This window comes from Propithecus coquereli, unplaced genomic scaffold (assembly GCF_000956105.1).
Source record: "Propithecus coquereli isolate 6110/MARCELLA unplaced genomic scaffold, Pcoq_1.0 Scaffold140, whole genome shotgun sequence".
Classification (NCBI taxonomy): domain Eukaryota; kingdom Metazoa; phylum Chordata; class Mammalia; order Primates; family Indriidae; genus Propithecus; species Propithecus coquereli.
This window is the reverse complement of record NW_012138303.1, coordinates 4,852,431-4,875,679: the sequence shown is the minus strand read 5'-3', so window position 1 is coordinate 4,875,679 and position 23,249 is coordinate 4,852,431. Positions and strand designations below refer to the sequence as shown.

Here is a 23,249-nt window from a genome sequence, read left to right as displayed (position 1 = left end):
ATGTTTCCTCCTGCTAGAAAGACAGCCCCAGATTCACTACCTGCTCAGGCCTTAATAATTACTAAGGGTCATGAGTGAAGGCCCACTGCCCAGCAGTCATGTCCCATAGCCTATCCTAGCCCCTCCAGCCAGCATCCTCACACAGTATCTCACCAGTGCCAGGAGGGGTCGCCTGCCCCAGTAGTGCCTCTGAGCCCTGGGTAGTAACAACAGCAGCTGTGCTCCCCGACGTGGTACCCCCTGCCCCATCTCCCACTGCAGTGCTGGGGAAGTAAGTATAGTGTGTCTCAGCAGCTGTGCCCTCTGTATCAACTGCATCATCGCTCGTGAAAGCACCCTGGATCACTGCCTGGGAAGGGGAGCAAGAAAACAGAGTTCGTGACGTCAGATACTTCTTCCCACTGTACCAGTCTGCAGCTTCTATCCTTGGGGGAAGAGAAACATCCAGAAAAGGAGAGCCTAGGGCCTTAAGATGATGCCTCACTGTTCCTAGCTTCACCCCCATCCTATTGGTTCCCTTCATCATCTTACTTCTCAGAGCTCTAGTCTCCTCCCCAGCTCATACCCTTGTACCTGGGTCATGGATTGAGTAGCAGGGTAGCCACTGATAGCGCCAGTACCCTCAGTCTGGCCATCCAGCTGTCCCTCGGACACCTGGATCACCCTGTACATCACCTAGAAGCAGAGAAAGGGGGAGGGAGGGGAAGAAAGAAGAAAAGAATAAGTGCTAGGAATCCCAGTCATAAAGCTTTGAGCCCCTTGGATACAGCCCCAAAACAAGAGTCCTTCAGAGACACAAATTCAGCCATTCTCCCTTCTTTCCCCATACAGAGGATTCAGCATACTCCTACTTGACACCAATCTCTACTCCAAACCTTATAGTAGTGTACCCTCCCCACTGTAGTCCACATTTTCACTTCATCTTCCAAGCCAGGTCTCCCCAAAATATGTTCAATTACCTCCCTCAATCCCAACCCCACGTAACACCTGCAGCCACCTGGCCCCCTCCCTTACCTGGCCCCCATTCTCAGTTCGGAAGACGTACTTGACGTTGGGATCAGGGAAGGTGGCAGCTGACTGGATGCTGGCAATAGCCACACTGGTTGGGTCCTCCCCAGTAGCCACTGCACCTGAATTAATGGAGCAAAGGAAAGGTCTGTGAGTTAACTGCCTTTCTCCTTCTCTTCCACTTGCATGTCATTGAATGAGGGACACACAGGAGATGGCCTGGTGGGGGAGGAAGGAGGGCCATGATGGCTTGGTCTTGGTTCTGTTCCTAACACTTACCTTCCTGAATCTGCACTGTCCCCTCTTCAGTTTCAGCTGTTTTCTGCTGCCTGTTTGTGGTGAAAGGACAGAAGAAAGAATAAGGGAAGAAATGTATGAGAAGCTCACTAGCCCAGTAACATATGGCTCCCAAACCCGTTGGCATTCCCGACAGATGCTGGGTTAGGTTAAAATAACAATAACTAGTACTTACAGAGCGTTTACTACGTGTATAGGCACTAAGCTAAGCATATAACATGCACTATCTTATTTAATACTAAGAATAGCACTATGAGGTAGGTAGCGCTACTTCCATTTTATAGATGGGGAAACCAAATCACACAGCTAATAAGTGATGGGGTGGGGCCTGAATCCAGGTCTGCCTGACTCCAGAGCCAGTGCTCCTAGCCATTTTGCATTCTCCCAGGCCACCCATCTTTCATTCCAGACCCTGCCTCTTCCTCACTTACCCCTTCATCTCTCTGTGAGGGGGCACATCCGAGGAACTGGTTCTTTTTCGGAAGTCTTGGTGTCTCCTGATTCACAGGCCTGGGTGCTAAGTCCTGGTAGAAATCACAGAGTTTGTAGTGACTAGGAAACAGAACAGCCTCTCTGGTTCTAGAACTTAGGCTCCATGAAGACAGCCAGGAAAATAACCCAGTCATCTGCAGGGGACAATCAGCTTCCCCCATTCTGATGCTGAGGACTGGCCTACAGTGATTGAAAAAACAACTCTATAAATAGTGTTCCTTGCCCCTCCATTATCACTCCGACTCCTGGTAGAGAGGGGATAATTATACTGGAAGACAGAAACAACATATTTCTGGATGGATTACTATTAAAGCTATTATGACCTGCTTTGACGGGAGCTTCATGGGAATTAGGAAGGGCCATGTATAGACCACTACTATCAAAAAACATAAGATCATGGACGCTGATGTTTCTTTCAGCTTCTCAGTCACATACTGTACACCAAGAAATTTCTGTTCTCAAATCTAGAAAGGGGAAATCTGAAGCCCATTGCTACTGGAAAAATTTCCCTAACCACAAAGACTAGACTTGGCCCTTAGAGCCCATTATACTGACAGGGCTCTTGTTTTGGGGTGTCTAGATTTATATAATCTGTTAGAGACCCTAAAGCCCAAGTGCAGCATCTTCAAGCCCCTTCTGTTTTATTCACCAAGCCTTCCTGTAGAACAACACAGTTGCTGAAATGTTGCTATGACAACTCCAAATCAACTGAGCCTCAGCAAGAAGGGAAAAAAGCTCCAGGCCCAGGGTTTTGAAGAGACAATGGGGGAGGAATCCATCTACAAGGTGCCTGCCTTAGGACCCTGACATCCAGCCAGAGGACAGGAAAAACAAAGGGCTGAGCCGACAGATGCCTCCAGAAAGAAACAGCTACACAGTAAGTAGGAAGCAATAAGATAATCCCAACACCAAAGGGGCAAGATTTTTGTAAATTCTCTACCCATAAGATTCTCCAAACCTTTCCTATGCAAGGAAATTCTTCAGCAGATAAGCCTGGTAAAGCCCACGTCCAAGGAAAATGTTAACCAAAAAGAAAAAAAAAGGGGGGGGGACTGAAAGTGAAACTGTTCGGAGGAAGCAGCGCCGCAAGGAGATCCCAGTCCAAAAGGGGAAGTAGCACTAATGTTTTGGGACCACCTACGTCTCCATCCTCAAACCTGAGGAGGAAGTGCCCCTCCAAGGCTTGCTTCGCTGACTGCAGGAGGAGGCAATGGAAGAGAGGGCAGGGCACAGGAGGCGTCTCTATTGGCCACAGCTGTCAGCTAGGGGCAGCCTCTGAGGACACCAAGCAACGGGGTCGGGCTACTTATTCAAATCCTAGTTGGACATCCGGAAGCATTTCCTGAGCATTAAGGATATGTGACAAGGAAACCGGGATGGGATGTTGTGGCGTGCACGCTCAGGCAACGAGGGCCCAGTAAGAGCTCTTGCTAAGTCTGGACACAAAGGGGGAAAAATCTAATAGCGAAAGAACTCAGGCGCCTAGACCTTGCGGGAGAATGCGGCGTCTCCCTGCAGGCCCACCAGAGCGCCCGCCAGGCGCCAGCCCGAGAGCCCGAGAGCCCGCGCCATGACCCCGCCGGCCGCGCCGCACTCACCCCGCGCCTCGGCTGCTCCGTGGAGGAGGCAGGAAGGGAGTCCGGGGCTCGGGGGCCCGGCGTCCGCAGCTGCGGCCTGGGACTGGACAACACAGGAGGGCGGAGACCCGCGCGCTAGGGCACTGGAAGCGAGTTCGGCCCACAAAGCCCGGTAGGAGATAAAAGAAGCAGGCACGGCCCCCTCCCCCAAAACAAAGGCTTCTTTCCCAGGAGTTCCCTAACCTGAAAAACTGAAACAAAATCAAGGCTGCCCTGCCTTGACGGTCCACCGAGCCTCCAGACTCCCAACCGGTCCTACACTCACCGGGTAAGGCCGCCTGAGCCGCGGATTTTCCCCGACCGTGTTCTCCGTCTCCCGACCTGGGTCGCTCCATAGACAACTGCTCATGCGCACTTCCAGCCCGCGGCCATGTTGGTGAGGGGCGGAAGTGTCGCTCTCGACCCGCCCTGTCTACTCAGATTCTGAGCCGCCCCACTTCCGTTTGCTCCACCTTGATGAGGGCTGAACGATGAGGGTGTTTCGGCTATCTCTGGGGCCCCAAAGAAGCGATGTCCTGGGGAATATACTTGAAGTCATAGCCACTTTCGGCAAGCACGGGAGAAAGACGACTAACTTGTGCTACCTCTTTGTTGTAGAAAGGACCTTTTTGGTTCCGGGAAAAAGAGGGAGGGAGGCCGGCTGAGACCAAGGGAGGGACAGCCAACGGAGGCGCCATCTTTAACAAGGGCTATTTGGGAGGCCATCTTGGATCAGGGCATCTTTTTGAAGAGTTTCCTACTAGAGATTAGTAGATGTTAGGGCATACACAGATCTTGGCATACTCCTTGGTATTAGCGTCAGCAGTCACTCACCCAAACACCCCAAGGCTTCTGGTTTTTCAGAGGTTCACACTTTCTGTAACAGAAATCTTGACTCCCATTCTTCTCAGTCAGGACCTACCCTTAATGGATTTGGAATAATGTGGCATAATGAGAAAAATTCAGACTCTGGGGCCACACAAACCCAGATCTCAAACCTGCCTCTGCCACTTCTTACCTGAGATCTTTGATCTTTGTGAGCATTTTGATTGAATTGCGACTTAGTTTCCTCATCTGTAAAATGAGATACCAATACAAACCTTACAGAATTGTTATGTGGATTAAGTAAAATCAAGGGCACAGATGTTTAGATTTTTTTTTTCTCTAAGAGATGGGATCATGATTTGTAGCCCAGGCTGGAGTGCAGTGGTATGATCACAGCTTGCAGTAGCCACAAACTCCTGGGCTCAAGCAATCCTCATACCTCAACCTCCCAAGTAGCTGGAACCACAGGCTCAGGCCACCATGTCCAGCTAATTTATTTTTTATTTTTTTGTAGATATGAGGTCTTACCTATGTTGCTTAGGCTGGTCTTGAACTCCTGGCCTCAAGTGATCCTTCCACCTCTGCTCTCAAAGTGCTGGGATTACAGGCCACTACACCCAGCCAAGGGTGCATAGAATTCTTAGCCCAGTTCCCGGCATATAATGAGCATTATGTAAATATAAGTTTCTCTTCCCTATTTCCTGACCACCATGAACCCAGCTCTAGTTTCTAGCCACTGGTCTCCATGACAACAACTGAAGAAGAGCACCTAAACAGCAAGAAAGAAAAGACAGTGTACAAATATATGAAAATATGACATCTGTCACCCAAGACTTTAATAAGAATAATGACACTCCACACTACATGTAAAAATACATCTTTTATTCAGAGACATTGACCCTTACTAGAGTGCGTGTCCCCCGCCTTTCTGGGGATGCAGTCCCAGGGCCTGAGTGACACAATTCCCCTCTTCCTGAAATAGGTGGAAGTTATTCCAAAGGTAAAAGGAGAGGCCAGAGAGATCTGTACAGGACCTCTCTTCCACTTGGTCCCTGGAGGCAGAAGGTAGGGGAGCTGAAGAGGGGTCCGGTCCCTCCAACAAACACTGAAGGCTTCAAAGATCTTCCTGGATATGTTCCACCTAACCTGGAGCTAAAGGATCAGGAGGTGTCCAAGAGTTCAGGAATAGAACAAGGATGGGTAACTCTAGAAGTCTATGGAAGACTCTGACCTGGCACTCTCCTCCCCATCTCTACCCTGGGCTCCAATGAAGAGAAATTCACAGCCTCAGAGGAGGGCAGGAACTTGGCTGGAATTCTCTCTCTGGTCTTCACTTTGAGAAACCCAAATTTTCTGCCTACCCTATATTTCCTTTGGCCAATGACCCCACTCCCTGGGAACAGGATCTTGGTGACTTTCTTGGGAATCTCCTAAGAGATAAGTACTGTGTGTCTGAGACAACTTCAGGTAAACCAACCAAGGCAGTGCTTCCCACAGTCAAAAGAGAAGCTGGGAGAGCTAGAGCCTATAGAGTTGGGCACTAGAGTTGCTCAGTCTGCAGAAGAGACAGCTAGTCAGGGACCCTGGAGATTCAAGACAATAGACTGGTCCTCTTTGCCCAGGGCTCTGGTCCTAATCACAGTCCCTCACCTTTCCCAGGGTCAGCCTGTGTTTCAAATGCATATGATCGGCGCTGAGGGGGCAAAAGAGGGTCAGGAAGCTGAGGTTCTCTGGGGGGCAGACTAAGCCGACTTCGGCGTCCAGACTCTTCTGTGCCTTCAGATGGAAGCTCCATGCAGCTAAGGGGCCAAGGAGAATGGGCAGGCATCACGCTACAAGGGGAGGTTCTGGGGATGAGGCTATAGTCCCCACCCCCAGTACAAGTCTGGGTTCGCCGAACTCCCTGAGCCTCAGTCCTTTGGCGGTCCCGGGCCAGGGCCACAGCAGCATCAAAGGAAAGACTGCCCCCATTCCTCCAAGAAGATCGAGAAGCTCGGGACCCCCAAGCCCTTTCCCCAGGAGTCCCATCAAGCCGGCCAGGTCTTGGGCATGGGTTTGCAGGTGCTACATGGATCTTGCCACACATTGCATTGGGCATCTTGGCAAACTGTGGTTTGGGGGGCACCACAGGCACAGAGCGGACCTGTTGGATCTGAACCAGGGTGGAAGCCAGGCGCATGCCCACACCGCCAGTGGAGCCAAGGGGACATGGGCACAGATTACAGCTCTCTAGACTGGGCTGCCCCTCAGGTTCCATCTCCTCTGGCCGCGGTGGCTGTGGGGCTACCTGTTCCATCTCAGAAGACTGGGCATTGCCATCTTTGGCACAGTCAACCTCCAAGGATTCTATGGAACCTTCAGAGAGGGCACCCTCTTCTAAATGGTCACCTCCAGCCCTCTGGTCTCCCTCAGCCTCTCCATCCCCACTCTCCCGTTCCTTGCTGACCCCCCCTGCTCCTCCTTCAGCTGCTTCTGGGCTTCCGCTGTCTTCACCATCTCCTTGGTCTTCTCTTGCATCAGGGTCCCTGTTCTCCCTATGTTCTTTCACTTCATCCTCTCTGCCTCCCTCAGCTTCTTGTTTGTGTACAACTTGCCAGTTTTCCTCAGCAACTTGGTGTTCCTGGACCCTGTGCTCTGGGTCCCTTGCATCTTCTACCTGGGCTTCCTCTCCTTGCTCAGCCTCTTCTTCTCTCTCAATCTCTCTTTCCTTCTTCTTGTCTTTATCCTGCTCTCCTCCTGATTCCTCCACTCCCTTAGTCTCCTCTGTACTTTCAGCCTCCTTCTGACCTTTGGACTTTTCTTCCTTGGCCTCTGTCTCTTCCCCACTCCCTTCTCTCAAATTGGCCATTGCCTCTTGGCTTCCTACAGCCTGACCTCTGTCCTCCTCCCCACCCTTTCCAACCTCCACCTCAGTCTCTGGACTCCCTTCAGCCTCTTCCCTGATATCCCATCTGCTTCCAGGCTCAGTCTCCTTGTCCTCCCCCACTGCCAGGCATGCCTGCTCTTCCTCGGCCTGTCCTGGAGCCTGCCTTCTGAACCCTGCTGTCTCTTCCTCCAGACTCTCTGCAGCCTCCCAGGTTGGGCTTTTGGGTTCAAGAAGGGGACTTAGGTCATCATAGGCACTCAGGAAGACTTCTTCCCCATTTTCCTCCTCTACTTCAGGTCTGGGGCCAGCCGAGTCCAGGGAACAGCAGCTGGGAGCCAGGACAAACTGCGCCTCATCCAGAGACAGGTCATCCAGGGGCGGCTCCACAGAGAACTCCTCCACCTGTAGGCACAGCATTGACGCTCAGGTCCAGGAGGCCCTGTTCACCCTCTGGACTCCATGCCACCCTCAAACCCAGCACAGCTTCTCCTTACCTGAGGCCCAACTCCCAGGAGCTCCTCCAGGTAGCCCATCCCAGGGTCGTCCTCCCCAGGGGAGAAGGCGGCTCCTGCTGCTTCTGCCTTGGCCACCTCCCCATCCTCCGCCCCCACCCACTCAGGCTCTGAGCTGCTTGAGTCCTCTAGGAAGGAGAAGGAATCCTGCACCTCCTGGGACAGGGAGTCCTCCAGGGCAGGAGCCATGTCTTCTGAGCCTGAGTCAGCCAGGGAACCTGGGGCTGGACTTGCCTCCGATTTCTCATCTGTTGGGACAGAAGTAGTTCCAGGAATACAAAGGTCAAGCAAGGCCAGCCCTGATCCTTTTCAATGTAGGTCTTCCTAGCATTGTTATGGTAGGGGCCCGACACTTTATGCATAGATACTCCACATAGCTGGTCCTCTCAGACCAATATCCCTAATTATTGGCTTATAGCTACCTTTATTGAACCCCTACCAGGCCCAAGCACTGTGCCTACATTTTTAACGCATTGTCTTATTTTCTCTGCAAAACAAACTACTATGTGGGGGTACAGTCCCCGTTACCATATGAGAAACTGAGGCTCAAAGAGATTAAGCAATTTGTCCAAGGTCTCCCAGCCAATAAGTAGCACAGCCAAAATTTGAACCCAAGTCTAATTAACTCTATAGCCCATGTTCTTACCCGCTATCCTATGCTGCCTCAGGACTTCTCACCAGTGACACTTCAGGAACTAGAGGCAGAGCAAGAATCAGATCCCAGCTCTGCCGCTTTCTACCTAAATCAATAGCAAATTGCTTAACCTAAGTCTCAGTTTCCACTGCTGTAACTTAAGGATAACAACACCTATGTCATAAGGTTATGAGAAAACAAAACAAGCTAATGCCTGCAAACACAGTCCTTGGCACATAATAAGCCCCTGATGAATGTTAGCTGTTAGTATTGTTACTATTATTATGATGATCATCTATAATATATTCTCACACTTGTACTTAGTAATCCCTGCTGTATGTGTCTGACACAGACCCCTGTTCTTGGGAACATCAGTGATCTGAAGCCTACCAGAGATCCCCTCTCCATAGATTTCATACAACCCGATAATATTACTGGATTCCCCCGGCTCTGAATCCAGGGAGGCAGCTGAAGGTAACCGCCTCAGAGCCCAAGGGCTGAGGCCTCTGCCCTTCCTAGGGTGCATCATCCAGCATCATAACTTCCGCCTAGAGTCCTACTCCCCTTTGCCAGTCCTGGGCAATCTCTGAGTCCTTACCTGGGGGGCCAGGGCCAAGGCCAGGGCCAGGGCCAGGGCCAGAGGCAGGGCTTGGCCGGTGCTGTAGAGCAGGACACTCAAGGCCACGCGTGAGCCTGGCCAAGGAAACGTTAGAGATGATGTTCGGGGGCACACTGAGGATAGAGGTGATGTGTAGCGGGAGGTTGACATTGTAGGGGTCTGAGATGTGTACGCCAGCACAGCGCTCTGCACGGCTGCTGCCCCCAGCTCGGATGGCTGACCGCCCGGCTCGTGGTGTGCCTGGTTCAGAGTTTGTGCCACCCAGTGCTTCTGCCTCGGGCTCCTGTTCACCCTCTGCTGCCTCCATAGAATCGTTCTCCAAGTTCTCAGGCAGCAGTGGGCATGGCCGGGCACTGCTGGGCCCCACCAACCCCTCTGGCTCTGTGGAGGAGAAAGAAGGCCAGGTAGGCAATAGCCTAAACACCTCAGGAAGGCTCTGGAGAATGTTCTCTGCTTTCTCAGGCCTGAGAGTCAGGACAGGCTGGAAGGCAGCAGGCCCAGCTTCTTTGGGCCTTTACTGCAAACTCTCCAAGCAGCCAGTAGGTCAAAGTTTAACCCACCTACGTATACCCAGGGAATCCCTTTCCTTCCCTGCAGATGCAGTCACTGGACATCACCACACACACACACACACACACACACACACACACACACACACACACCCCACGCTGTCCCTTCATGTACAAACATTCATCAACACACCCATAGGTTAGGCGACAAGCTTACCACTGTAAACTTAGCGTCCCGCACTGTGGCTGATGTATAATAGTCTCTCTTTAAATATTTTTTGAAATAATTTAACCCAGTTGGCCACATGAACACACACTCATGGGCCCATGCTGTTGGTCACACAGCACACACACACACGAAGGAGTGCACACCTATACTCACCATCACTGGCCCCAGCCGCAGCACTCAGTGAGTCCATGCTCTTGGCTGGCCGCAGTGTCCCCTTATTGGATTTGTCCTCTGCAAGACAGGGATGTGTGTAAAGCCAGGGCCTTGTACACTCTTAGCAGAGGTTCCCCCACTTCCCCAGACCTACCTCTGTCATCAGCCCCCCTTGGAAGTTTACGCTTTGTCTCATGGCCAGAACGACCTAGATTGAAAATAGATCTCCACTTCCTGACCTTCAAAGACCCCTTCCTCCTGCAAGGAATGGAGAAGTAATTGGGGCTTGGGGCCTGGTGGTCAGTGCCCCCAGTCAGGGGAGGAGGGCCCAGGAAGGGGGCCTTACTTGTGCTCTGCAATCTCAATGATAGTATGGTAGGGCCGGATCTGTGGGGGCCCATCGCCAGCCTGAAGGATGCTAGGCAGGTGGTAAGGCAGGGACCTGGGCATGAGGTCCTCAGGGCTCCCTGATGCCCGGGCCCCTGGAAGTGGTCGCCAGCCACTGTCCACTCGACAACCTGGGAAAAGAAAAGGAATTGGCCAGCCAAGCTGAGAGAGGGACCTCAGGTACCCAGCCCTTCATCACCCTCCCCAACTACCAGGCTAGGGATACACTCAGAGGCCCCTGGAGATAATGTCTCCATGTCCAGCTCCTCAGGAGGGTATCCTCATGGACAAAGAGGTACAGGACATCCGAGAACATTGACTGGTGGGATGGGAGGTAGGTAGGAGCCATCACTGGCCTCGGGAGCCAGGATGGTGATTCAGAGGTCAAACTATGTCCTGGACAGCAGAAGAGGCCTGCTGTAGTCCTGACTGCACCCACCGTCGTCTCTCCAGGGTTCTCCAGAGATACTGGTTACTATCACTAATATCTCTCTATGTGGCTCAGTTTTCCCATCTGCAAAACAGGGAAACTGAACTAGTTGATCTTGGAGGCCCTCTATAACTGACATGACCTCCCACACAGAGAGTGGTGGTATGTGGAGGGCAGGAAGGACACTGACCAGAAAGGGCAGCACCACCAAAGAGCTGGTCCACATGCGTGAGGATGAACTCAACGACGATGGACTGCACACGCACCTCCATGAAGGCCGCTGTCCCGTTGAAGCCCGAGGTCTCTATGTCCTTAGACCTGTGGAGATGTGGAGTTATTCTTCCCTCAGCCCTACCACACTTTCCTGTCCAAACTCTCCCTGAAAATACCTTATACTCTCTTCCTTGTATGCCCTTAATGCCATTTCCACCTCTTAAACAGTATGCATGATTCCTTCAAGTTTCAAATGCTACTTCCTCCAGGAAGCCTTCTTGGACACTCTCCTCGGGATTAATCTCTATTTCCTTTGTGTACCAGGGTGCCTTGTTTATAAAGAATTAGAGGACTTCTCATAGTCTGCCTGCTACCACAGTGAGTGATATGTAGGCCAGTTCTCCAATAGATTGCAAGACATTTGCTGAAAAAACATTTGGCGAGGGGGGGCACTTGTCATGTTCCAGTCCCTGAGCTCAGTGATGCAGTGTAGGAAAACACATAGTCTCCTTAGGGGACTTTATTTGATTTCAGAGAAGGGGCTCACATAGGTGGGCCCCATCACACTCAACACAATCCTGAACATTTCTTTCTCACTGGGCTTCATGAGACCCTACACCCCTCTCCAGAGCACCCACACAGCTGCACCTCATCCTGGGAGCAGCCTCCCAGAGGCTAGTCTTTCCCAGGATCCCCACATGATGTCACACGTGCACCCACCGCAGCAGGTTGGGAGCCCATACGATGGCCAGGTTGCGGGCGTGCATGTTGGTCTGGGCACTGAAAGAGGCCATGTGCACCAAGTGCCGCATGAGGAACTCCAGGGTCCTGCAGAAAGTGGGGGAAGGGATCACACAGGGAACACGCAGAGCAGGGGTAGGGCCGGGGCCTGGGAGCCAGGAGGGACAGGTCAAGGCTCTGGGTGGAGAGAGAGACAGAGCCGGGACTCTTGGGGCTGGGGCTGTGAGGGGGAGTCCCACACACCTGTAGTTTGGGACAGGGAGTTCTCGAAGCACCTCTAGGATCTTGACCAAGCGCTCAGGCTCCAGTTGCACTGCCACAGCCTCCTGATTGGGGAAGAAGAAGGGTGCAAGAAACAGGAGTCAGTGATCCAGAAATGCCCCTACTTACTCCCCAGAGCTCCAAACCAAACCCTCAGTAACAATCTGCACTGTCCGCCGTGCTGCCCTCGCCCTGGATCTTCTGAGACACGCTAACGTAGTAGAGAGAGCTCGGAATCTGGGGCCCACAAAAGATGGCAGCTGAATCTTGGTTATGCCACTTAACAGCTTTTGTGAGCTTGAGCAACTCACTGCCACTCCCTGCCTTAGCATCCTCATCGGTTAAGTTCTGGTACTGCGATACATTAGCGGTCCCACCCAGTGGGTGCCCCAGGGACTGTGGAGTGACCTCAGTGTGCCTACACCCACCCCGTGCAGCCTGTGTGGACTGAGTGGGGTGCCACTGCTGTTGAGGGTCTCTCAATGCTGTTGTGCTCCATAAAATGCAACTTATTTTTGAAGTGTTACTTAATTCAGGATAGCATTTTTGTCACGTTTTCTCATTTAAAAGATGTTCAACATCAATTCCAGTTAACGAAAGGGCACACTTAAAAAAATTTTGACTTCTAAAAAGCGTTCTCCTTCTCTTAAGTTTAGGGAAGTGCTGATCAAGATGCTTTCCGAGGGCCTTCCAGCCCTGACAGTCTGGCCTCTCCTTCCCAAGTCTCCCACGTGCTGTGTGCATTGTGCGGGCCTCAGCGGGAGGACACAGTGGAGGGACACTGAAGAGAAGTGGGGCAGGGGAGGGCAGAGGTAGCAGGCGCTGGGGGATTTAGGGAGGAGCAGGTTTTCTCCCAGTAATGCTTTACTATGGTCTCTGTCATCCTGGCTCACTAGGACCCTGGCTGACATGTGACACACCTGGGATGTCACAACCAGAGCAGCCGCCCATGAGCCCTGTGTTCCACATCCCTACCCCTCAACTCACAGCAAACTTGTCATAGAGCCGGTAAGTGAGGAGGGGATCTGGCAGTTCTCTGAAATAGGCCTTGCACAGGGAGGAGACGCAGTGAATGTCCTGGAGGTAAACGTCCCGCCGCAGGTCTGGCTTCCGCTCTGCCTCGAACTCCTGCCTGGGGAGGTGCAGAGTGGTCAGGAGTGGTAGGGTGGGGGTAATGTGGGGAAAGGTGGGAGCTATGGAGATGGGCTCTGGGCAGGGTCATGGGTCAATATGCGTGGGACTTGGAAGAAGAATATTGGGGCGTGTATATGTATATATCTGAGGCAATAAGTGTAGGGTGTTGCATATGTTGACGTGTAGATGTGGACGTGAGGGTAAGTGGATCTATGCACGAACAGGGGTATGTTAGGGGTGTAGCTGCAGACGTGAGTCGCAATGCAGGGGCACGTAGGAGTCAGTAGTATAGGGAATGGACCTACAGCCTGCCTCTGGATATGTGCAATAAAAAAAATGAGTAAGTGTAACTCTTAGAAAGAAACATAAAGTAAATCTTCAAGACCTTGCACTAGGCAATGGTTTCTTATGTATGTCACCCAAAACACAAGCAACCAAAGAAAAAAACAGATAAATTGAACAACATCAAAATTTAAAACTTTTTTTTTTTTTTGAGACAGAGTCTTGCTCCATCACCTGGGCTAGAGTGCAATGGCATCATCGTAGCTCAGTGCAACCTTGAACTCCTGGGCTCAGGCGATCCTCTTGCCTCAGCCTCCTGAGTAGCTGGGACTACAGGCTACTGGCTAATTTTTCTATTTTTAGTAGAGACGGGAGTCTCACTCTTGCTCAGGCTGGTCTCGAACTCCTGACCTCAAGCGATCCTCCTGCCTCACCCTCCCAGAGTGCTAGGATTACAGGTATGAGCCACTGTGTCCCGCCCAAAATCTAAAATTTTTGTATGTCAAAGGACACTATCAAAAAAGTGAAGACAGGCCAGGCACGGTGGCTCATGCCTGTAATCCTAGCACTGTGGGAGGCCGAGGCGGGAGGATCGCTTCAGCCCAGAAGTTTGAGGTTGCTGTGAGCTAGGCTGACGCCAGGGCACTCACTCTAGCCCGGGCAACAAAAGCGAGACTCTGTCTCAAAAAAAAAAAAAAATGGAGACAACTCACTGAATGGGAGATAATATTTGCAAATCATATATCTGATAAGGGTCTAGTACTCAGAACATATAAAGAACTCTTACAAATCAATGATAAAAAGACAAATAACCCTTGGCCGGGCGCGGTGGCTCAAGCCTGTAATCCTAGCTCTCTGGGAGGCTGAGGCGGGTGGATTGTTTGAGCTCAGGAGTTCAAAATCACCTTGAGCAAGAGCGAGACCCCGTCTCTACTAAAATTAGAAAGAAATTAATCGGCCAACTAAAAATATATAGAAAAAATTAGCCGGGCATGGTGGCGCATGCCTGTAGTCCCAGCTACTCAGGATGCTGAGGCAGGAGGATCGCTTGAGCCCAGGAGTTTGAGGTTGCTGTGAGCGAGGATAACGCCACGGCACTCTAGCCCGGGCGACTCAGTGAGACTCTGTCTCAAAAAAAAAAAAAAAAAAAAAGACAAATAACCCAATTAAAAAATAGGCAGCTGGGCGTGGTGGCACATGCTTGTAGTCTCAGCTACTTGGGAGGCCGAGGCAGGAGGATTGCTTGAGCCCAGGAGTTCGAGCCTGGGCAACATAGCAAGACCCTCATCTCTAAAAAAAATTTTTAATTAATTAATTAATCAATTTTTTTAAATGAGCAAAGGATTTTAATAGACATTTCTCCACAGAAGATATACAAATGGCCAATCAGCACAGGAAAAGATGTTCAACATCATTAGCTATTAAAGAAATGCAAATATAAATCACAGTTAAATATCAATCAGTTCACACTCACCACAATGTCTATAACCAAAAAGACACATGGTAACCATTGTTGGCAAGGATGTGTAAAATTTGGAACTCTCATACATTGCTGGTGGGAATGTAAAATGATACAGCTGCTATGAAAAACAATTTGGCATTTCCTTAAAAAGTTCAGCATAGAGTTACCATATGACCCAGCAATTCCACTCCTAGATATGTACTCAAAAGAACTGAAAACATATGACCATACAAAAACTTGTACGTGAATGTTTATAGCAGAATTATTCATAATAGCCAGAAGGTAAAAACAACCCAAATAGCCATCAACTGTTGAATGGATAAACAAAATGTGATATAACCGTACAATGGAATATTATGCCACAGAAATTCCATACAATGGAATATTATTCCATAGAAAGGAATGAACTACTGGTACATGCTACAACTTGCATGAACCTTGAAAACACCCTAAGTGAAAAGAGCCAGACGTACAAAGTCACACATTGTATGATTCTATTTATATGAAATATCCAAAATAGGCAAATCCACAGAGACAGAAAGTATATCAGTGAGCAGGGAGCAGTCAACTGTGGAGTGACTGCTAATGGGTACAGAGTTTCTTTGGGGAATGATGAAATGTTCTGGAATTAGATGGTGACAATGATTGCACAACCCGCGAACATACTAAAACCACTGAATTGTACATTTTTATTTTTTATTTTTTTATTTTTAAGACAGAGTCTCACTCTGTTGCCTTGGGTAGAGTGCCATGGCTTCAGCCTAGCTCACAGCAATTTCAAACTCCTGGGCTCAAGCGATCCTCCTGCCTCAGCCTCCCGAGTAGCTGGGACTACAGGCATGTGCCACTGTGCCCGGCTAATTTTTTCTACATATTTTTAGCTGTCCAAGTAATTTCTTTCTATTTTTTAGTAGAGACAGGGTCTCGCTCAGGCTGGTCTCAAACTCCTGAGCTCAAATGATTCACCCGCCTTGGCCTCCCAGAGTGCCGGGATTACAGGCGTGAGCCACCACGCTCGGCCTGAATTGTACATTTTTAAATGGTGAATTTTATGTATGTGAATAATACCTAATTTTTTTAAAAAGCTGGGTGGGTGTATGTGGGAATGGTGTATGTGGAAGTGGAAATGTGTGTGTGTGTGTGTGTGTGTGTGTGCATGCGCACGCATGTGCACACATGTACACATGCAAGGCTGGGGGAGTGGGCCTGTGGTCTCCACCTTCCTGAGGAGACTTTAGAGCTCCTCCATAAGTCGGTACCTAGCATCTATGCTTCCTTCTGCCCACATCCCCCCACCCACCCTTCCTGTTCTCCACAGCAACTGTCACCATGGCCCTCTGGCTCCCTGGCCTCCTGGCCGCAGAGCCCTCCCGCTCTGTCTGACTCACCGGAGCTTCTGGATGTTGGAGGAGACCCCTGAGAGACGGTAGATCCCATCCACCACTCCATACTCCTCTACAAACTCTGCACAGCTCCTTAGTACCTGGGGCACTGGGACACAGATGGGACAGAGAAGGACAAATCAGAGCTGAGAAGTCAGAGACTCCAGGTCCAGGGGGTTTAAGAAATGGAAGCACAAGGAAGGGGGTTTGGGGAGATCGAGGGCAAAGCTCATGGAATACAATTTTGTCAGAAAGATTCTTACAGGTCATCGGCTCCAACCCCTCTACAGCATCTCTGCCCACTGGGTCCTAGAACCTGGGCGTAAAGCCTTGGGTTGGGGGTGCAGAGCTCACTGCCTCTCCAGTCTTTTGCTAGAAAGTTCTTCTGTCTTTGTTGACATGAAATTCGTCTCTCTGTAATTACTAGTTGTTATGTATGCGAGAATTTTTAAAGGGGCAGCAATCCGGTTGGCAGGGGAGGCAGAGTCAAGGACTAGTCTTCAGAGTGAGTTTACATAACACTCAACAAAAGATAAAGGATCATTAGTTGTCCCAACCAAAATGGAACAAGGCTGATGGGGATGATTTTGAAGTACACCTTCTGGTAAGGAAGCTCGTGGCTATTGGTTCTGTCATAGGAAAGTACAAAAATTAGTATCAGACCTTCAAATAGACCAATTCAGGAGAGAAGCACCTACGTGCCAAGCACTGCACTGACTGCTTTGTACCTGTTCTATCATTAAGTCTTGTAAATTAGGTATTTTCATTCCCATTTTACAGATAAGAAAACTGAGGCTCAAAGAAGTAACAAGTGACCAGCAGCACCCAGCTAGAGGCAGGATTCAAATCAAAGAGTGCAAAAAGCTACTAATATGTTATCTTTCTCAACCCTGGGTCCTCTCCTGTTACTAGACTGTAAGCTCCTTAAGGACAAGGTCTAATTGTGATCCATCTTGGCATTCCTCATGTTATCTGACATAGTGTCTCAGATGTGACAGAGCCTTAAAAATCATATGTTGAATCCCATCTCCTCAATGCCACATAGTTATCTTTTCAAAGCACTTCCCTACTTTAGATCCTTTGCTCCGCCTACACCCTGCTCCACCCCACCTTGATCACCATTGCTTACCTTACAGGTACAGAATAAAATATAAACTCGTCAGCAAGGTGTATAAGACCCTTCACAAAGCAGGTCCAGCCACCATTCTATCCTGAGCTCCAGCCAATTCCCTTACAAATCCTATGATCCAGCTCTTTGCTAGTCTGTGAACAAGCCTTAGTACCATCACTCATGTTATTCCTTTGTCTGGAAATACCTGACCCTCTGACTCTGCCTGGTAAACTCCTACGCATTCCTCAAAATATATCTCAAACATCACTTCCAGTTCTATACCTTTTGCTTATATCTATAGTATAGTTCCCTCAGTCCTTTGTTCATATCTGTATAATAGTACTATTGTACTTTGTTATCATTAGTTTGTTTTGTATTTATGCCTCCTGACAAATAGTAACATCGTCCCAGCATCTACCACAATGATGAAACAGGGCAGGTACTCAATAGATGTTTGTTAAATGCCTCAGTGAATTAATCAATCAATTATGAGAATTGTTGACATCCCTTGGAGATTTAATAGAGAATATTGCCTATGACAAAGCAATGAGTCCTATTAACTAGGACTCACCAGAGAAATCTCTCTTGTGCCAGTGTCAGAAAAAACTGTACTTCCCCTAAGCCACCTATTTTTTTTTTCTTATGGGCCTTACGAGTTTTGTACCTGATGATATTTATCTCTTTAACCACTAGGAAGCTCAGAGCCCACCTTTAGGAACCATGTAGAATCATCTGATTTGCATTTCTGGGTGTCGACCTTCCTTTTCCTCTTGTTTTCTTTGCAACCCAACTCCTTCAGTCATTTATTCTATATTTTTGTGAAGTTTTGCATCCCAAGATTTTTGTGGAAACAAGTATGATAAAAATGTAGGATGAAGGAAGCAATCAATAAATCCATCAACCACAATCTTTCCACTGTCCTCATACAACCTGGTTACCTGATTTCCAGACCTTTGCCCTCCTGCACACCACAGCCAGGACTTGGGTGGGACAAGGGAGGCATCTAGGGTGCAAAATTTAAGGAAGCACTTACTCCCAGGGCTGTGTAAGTGCCAACAGTTCCCTTGCACAGTCTTGAGAGTGAGTACCTCCTTAAGAATGAGGCACCTAGGGCACTTGCACGACCCTGAGAGTGAGTTGTTCCTTAAATTTTGCACCATAGCCAGCTCTCTTGCCTCACCCTAGGCTCAGCCCAGCCATTCACCATCCATTCCTTCAGTACCTGCTCCCATTGGCCATGATCTCCCTGACCTCAGGTCCCCAGCACGGAATGCAGAGATGGGGCAGGCCCTCATTCAAGCTGCCACTCTGCTCTTGGCTGCCTCGTGCTATGTCAACTCTTTTGGCCACCACGTTACTCTGTTGACTCATGGTAGTCTGCTGTCATGTGAACAGCAACCAGAATAGGTCTTCTCCATCCTGTCCTTCTCTGTTGATTTTGAACCTCCAGAGAAGGCCTTAAAAGAGGACGTTCAAGAGCCTAAGGAGTCAGAGCCATAGAGGAAATGGGTCAAGGAGATGGTGGAAGAGACAACAGGGTCAGAGAAATGGGAGAGTCAGGGAGATAAAAATCAGAGAGACTAGGTCGGAGATGAAAGCTAGAGACGGCGTTGGAATGATGGTGTCAAAGGGAAGGATACATGAAGGAAATAGGGGTAGGATCAGGATGGAGGGCCTGAAGCTTAGGGACGCGGAAGAATCAGAAACCTGAACAAGATACCCAAGAAATAAATATTAGGGAAAGGAGGCCGGACGTGGTGGCTCACACCTGTAATCCTAGCACTCTGGGAGGCTGAGGTGGGTGGATCGTTTGAGCTCAGGAGTTCAAGACCAGCCTGGGCAAGAGCAAGAGCCCGTTTCTACTAAAAAAATAGAAAAAAATTAGCTGGACAACTAAAAATATATAGAAAAAATTAGCCGGGCATGGTGGTGTATGCCTGTATTCCTAGCTACTTGGGAGGCTGAGGCAGAAGCATCGCTTGAGCCCAGGCCTTTGAGGTTGCTGTGAGCTAGGCTGACGCCACGGCACTCTAGCCTGGGCAACAGAGAGAGACTCTGTCTCAAAAAAAAAAAATAGGGAAAGGAAGAATTCAGTACGTAGAGGGTTTGGAAAGGAAGAAACCCACAAGGGGGCAAAGAGCTGGGAGAGAGGGCTGAGATGGAGCAAGGCTGTGAGGGTAGAGAAAACCAGAATGACCAAGGAGGATAATTTACCAGAAACACAGATCTCTCTGGCCTGGGCTTTCTTTTTTTTTGTTGGGTCTTGGGTTAAAGGGAGGAGCCATCACCAGCCTCTCTCTGTCCTTCCACTTTCTACCACTCTGTACTGGGAAGAGCTGGGGATAGGTGAGGGGCCACCACTGCTGCTCTGATGCCCAAGATCACTGCACCCTTGGGCTCAGGCGAGGAGGCAGGTGCTGGTGAGGGGCAGGAGGTGCTTCTCTCCTGCTCTGGGATTCACCCAGCATCAGGATCCAGCACCAGATGTCTATCCTTTCTGGAGAGCACGCCTCTCACCTGCTGGGAACGCAGATGGAAGCCAGGAGGGTTTCGGCAGCAGGGTCTGGGCTGGCTGTGGGTTCAGTGTTTCAAGATAGGGTTGGTTTGTCAGCCACAGGAAAGGGTAGCACCAGGAAAGATTGAACTGAAGGTTTGCAGAGAGCTGGGAGAAGAACATCATTCCCAATTAAATCGTGTGGTCCTTGGCCAAGAATCATCACTCTTGAGAGAAATCTCTTGTGAAGGAGCAAGCCCTGTGCTGCCAGCCGCGCCGCATCCACTCCACCCAGTGAGAAGAGGAAGGCGCAGAGAAGCTCACTTCAGCTGTTTAACACTCTTCCTTGGGGCCTGGGCTTTCCCTTAACAGAGGCCAGTGGGGATGGGGGCCCTGTGGGGGAGGAGAAAAGGGGAAGGAGGTGTCTGGGGATGCAGGGGCGGGGCTGAAAGCAGGAAATGAGCTGGGAACCACCATCACCCCCCTCCACTGCAGGCGCCACAGTTCAGAGCAGAGGAGGGTACAAAGAGGAAATGACAGATTGGGGTGGGGTAGGATGGGGGCAGAAAGAATTGTGCCCTTCACTGGGAGGGAGGAGCTTGAAGTGCCAAAAACAAGCTGAGCTGGGCAGCCAGGATACCTGGGTTCAGTTCCAAATCAAATCAAGAAGTGGTTTTCAGTGGACACTCCATGCCAGGCCCGGCTGCGAGCCCAGTGTTGTCCCTGGTCCTGCTGGCTTCAAAGCCCACTCCAAGGTAACCCAGGGAGGGAGCCGGGCGAGCTCCACGAACAGCCCCCGCACGCACCCTCCTTCGCACCCTCCCCTCCAGCCCCAAACAGGCGTCGCGATCGCCATCTCTTTCACTCTTCCCCATTTCGGCAGTTCTCCCCTCGGCCCTCACTTCGAACCTGTTTCTCCTTTGCACAGGGAGAGTGGGAGAGTCACAGAGACTGCGGGAGGAGGCTATCCCCACGCCACATCCTCACCTGCGGCCCGGCAAGGCTGCAGCGGGGCCAGAGCCCACACCCTCGCCCCGTGCTCTCCTCCAGCCGGGAAACCCCCTTCCTCCACAAGCGCCATCCTCAGACTGCCCCGGAGCCCTTCTCCTGTCCTTTCATTCAGACCCAAGGACAACCATTACCCCTTCAAGCCATTCCTTTCTCGACCCTGTTGGGGCTCATCCTCCCTCTCCTGTCCTTGTCACCGGCCCTTCACCTCTGTTTCCTCCGCCTCTCCTGGGTTTCCAATCTCTCCATCCTCCCCACTGCTCACATTCTCATCCCCTCAGCCACCATATCCAGAAAGTTACACAAGGGAGCCACCCTGCCTTCTTCACTGAGCCACGTTTCCTGTCTTGCCTGCTCATAAGTCTCTTGACTGGTGACCCCAGGCCACTGCCCCTGCCCCAGGAGAACCGGAAGCTGCCTCTGCCCCTCAGAAGGGATCATGCTGGAGACACCCTGTGCCTCCCCACCCACCGCACAGCAGCTCTGAGTTGGGTCCTTACCCTCCTGGCCTGAGTGCTGCAGGTGCTCCTGCAGGTCACACCCAAACACCCGCTCCTTCGAGCTGCCCTTCTTCTTTCCTTTCTGCCGAGACTTCATGGCCGGAGCCCCAGGACTCTGGCCCAGCCACCTCTGTACCCCAAGACCTTTGCCCTACCAGTCCCCCATGGGATCCCAGCTGGCCACTGGGCTTGGCCCAGCCCCAGAGGGGCAGGGCTCCAAACTGGGGGTGGAGGGTGGCCTGGGCAACGGGCAGCGGCTCCTGCCACTGGGGCCCCGGCCACACGGAAGTGGCTGGGGAAGAGGAAGCTGCCAGGACCCCGGCAAGAAGCTGTGTCTCGTGGCCCAGACTGGCACTCGCCCTTCTCGCCCTACTCAGCTCTGGGTGGGGGGCCAGGAAGCTGTGCAGCTCCTCAAACCCACTTCCTGATAGAGCATCTTTGCAACCACAGGGCCTGGGGTGGGGGAGGTAGCTGACATTCACATCCTCACCCATTGCTGGGACTTTGCTTATTGGTCAAGGGGAGGTGATGTCAGAGCCCTGGGGTGGGGTGATGGCGCCTAGGGTGTGAGCAGGTGACTGACATGGTCGGAGACCAGAATTCTTGGGTCCCAGGTGGAGACATGAAGCTTCCTGGGAGCAAGGCGACACAGGGCTGTGCAAAGCACACCCGGGAGGGAGGATGTCCCGGCTTCACCTTTGAGGGGCCTGTCACCTCAGTCAAGTCGTATTACTTCACTCAGCCTCATTTTCCACACATGAAAATGAAGGTGATCTTTAAATCCTCTAACAGTCTGTAAAACTCATTTAACTTGAGTTTCAGTTGCCTTTTCTGTAAAAAGGGTATTTCACACAGCTGTTATTGTGAGTCTCCAGTAAAACAGAGAACCTAGGCCGGGCGTGGTGGCTCACGCCTGTAATCCTAGCACTCTGGGAGGCTGAGATAGGTGGATCGTTTGAGCTCAGGAGTTCAAGACCAGCCTGGGCAAGAGCGAGACCCCGTCTCTACAAAAAAAAAAAAAAAAATAGAAATTATCTGGTCAACTAAAAATATATAGAAAAAAAAATTAGCCGGGATGGTGGTGCATGCCTATAGTTCCAGCTACTCGGGAGGCTGTGGCAGGTGGATCACTTGAGCCCAAGAGTTTGAGGTTGCTGTGAGCTAGGCTAACACCACGGCACTCACTCTAGCCAGGGCAACAGAGTGAGAATCTGTCTCAAAAAAAAAAAGAATCTAAAATACTTTGCAAACTAAAGCATTGGCTATCCTAGAATGGGTTCTTAGCTCCACTGTCCTACCTGGGGACTCTCGGAGATGGCTGAAGGTCTTGTGGAGGCCAATTCTTTCACCTTTCCCTCCCAGCGACAGGCATCCTAACTCCTCCCCAACTCGGGACTGCAAGGAGGATGGTACCGAGACAGCGATTATGGAATTCAGGGCTCCCACAGTTCACGGGGCAAGACAGGAACCAGACAGAACAAGTTTGCCTGTTTATTTAAAAACAGAATATCATTTTATGTACAGATATGCACATATTTACACAGAATGTACATATTAGGATCTGAGATCTTCAGACTCCACTTTCAAAGTCCTGGGCTGGCTGAGGAACAGGGGTCGGGAGCCTCTCCTTTAATCCAGAAATCCAGCAGATTTCAGAGCAAGAAGCGTTTGGGTACTAAATCTAGGTATTCTGGCTGAGTGTGTTGGGTGGGTTAGGTAAAAATAAACCTCACCTAACCCCAGCCCCCACCCAGAGAAACTGCTGGAAGAGCCTTGGGTTAGTGACCCAGAAACCCCTGGGGGAAAAGTCAACATTCTCACCCTCAGCACCTCCTTCACCTCACCTGAACGCCCACCCTCCCTCGGTCTATAATCACTACTCTCTCTCCCCTACACCACCACGGAACCAGGAGCCCTTACCACCAAGTCTCAGCAACTCCCCAAGGGACCACAAACAACTGTGGATACAACTGGAAAAAGAGACGAGGCTGGGGGAGAGCTGAGGGGCCACCAGGGTCGAGGACCCTCCCTTGTCCTCCCTTAGCCAGTGACCAGACTCCACCAGCTCTCCGGCTCCCTCCCAA

General features: G+C 50.7%; 2 protein-coding genes across 5 annotated transcripts in view; both read right to left on the bottom strand.

The window, feature by feature from the left end:
* The window catches only part of USF1 (upstream transcription factor 1), an 11,351-nt gene extending 7,530 nt beyond the window's left edge, over positions 1 to 3,821 (bottom strand). The window contains exons 1-7 of one of the 3 annotated variants that reach the window (XM_012639585.1): positions 3,700 to 3,796; positions 3,396 to 3,477; positions 1,737 to 1,829; positions 1,288 to 1,337; positions 1,015 to 1,130; positions 574 to 675; positions 154 to 349 (exon numbers count right to left, since the gene is read on the bottom strand). In XM_012639585.1, coding sequence (XP_012495039.1) covers positions 154 to 349; positions 574 to 675; positions 1,015 to 1,130; positions 1,288 to 1,337; positions 1,737 to 1,744 — 472 coding nt within the window. In that variant the 5' untranslated portion in view covers positions 1,745 to 1,829; positions 3,396 to 3,477; positions 3,700 to 3,796. Of the gene's footprint in view, positions 1 to 153; positions 350 to 573; positions 676 to 1,014; positions 1,131 to 1,287; positions 1,338 to 1,736; positions 1,830 to 3,395; positions 3,478 to 3,699 lie in introns of all 3 variants that reach the window. The other 2 variants (XM_012639584.1, XM_012639586.1) reach the window with 2 other exon arrangements.
* Positions 3,822 to 5,103: 1,282 nt separating this feature from the next.
* On the bottom strand, positions 5,104 to 21,607 carry ARHGAP30 (Rho GTPase activating protein 30). Of its 2 annotated transcripts, none has more exons than XM_012639605.1 (12): positions 21,166 to 21,607; positions 16,059 to 16,161; positions 12,780 to 12,924; positions 11,775 to 11,857; positions 11,511 to 11,618; positions 10,768 to 10,895; positions 10,107 to 10,278; positions 9,915 to 10,018; positions 9,761 to 9,838; positions 8,849 to 9,250; positions 7,599 to 7,864; positions 5,104 to 7,506 (listed from the first exon to the last, which is right to left on the bottom strand). In XM_012639605.1, the coding sequence occupies exons 1-12, from the start codon at positions 21,260 to 21,262 to the stop codon at positions 5,875 to 5,877; spliced, it is 3,318 nt and encodes a 1,105-aa protein (XP_012495059.1). In that variant the 5' UTR covers positions 21,263 to 21,607; the 3' UTR covers positions 5,104 to 5,874. The 2 variants fall into 2 exon arrangements, with proteins under 2 accessions (XP_012495059.1, XP_012495060.1); XM_012639606.1 differs by having other exon boundaries at positions 5,106 to 7,506; positions 7,770 to 7,864; positions 21,166 to 21,544.
* Positions 21,608 to 23,249: the final 1,642 nt, after the last annotated feature.

Coding starts and splice junctions, on each gene's coding strand:
- ARHGAP30 (XM_012639605.1), bottom strand. CDS start 21,262: ATGAAGTCTCGGCAGAAAGGAAAGAAGAAGGGCAGCTCGAAGGAGCGG. Junction 11,858..12,779: donor GGCTCTATGACAAGTTTGCT/GTGAGTTGAGGG, acceptor TTCCCCAATCAG/GAGGCTGTGGCAGTGCAACT. Junction 7,865..8,848: donor CCTTGGCCCTGGCCCCCCAG/GTAAGGACTCAG, acceptor CTGTCCCAACAG/ATGAGAAATCGGAGGCAAGT.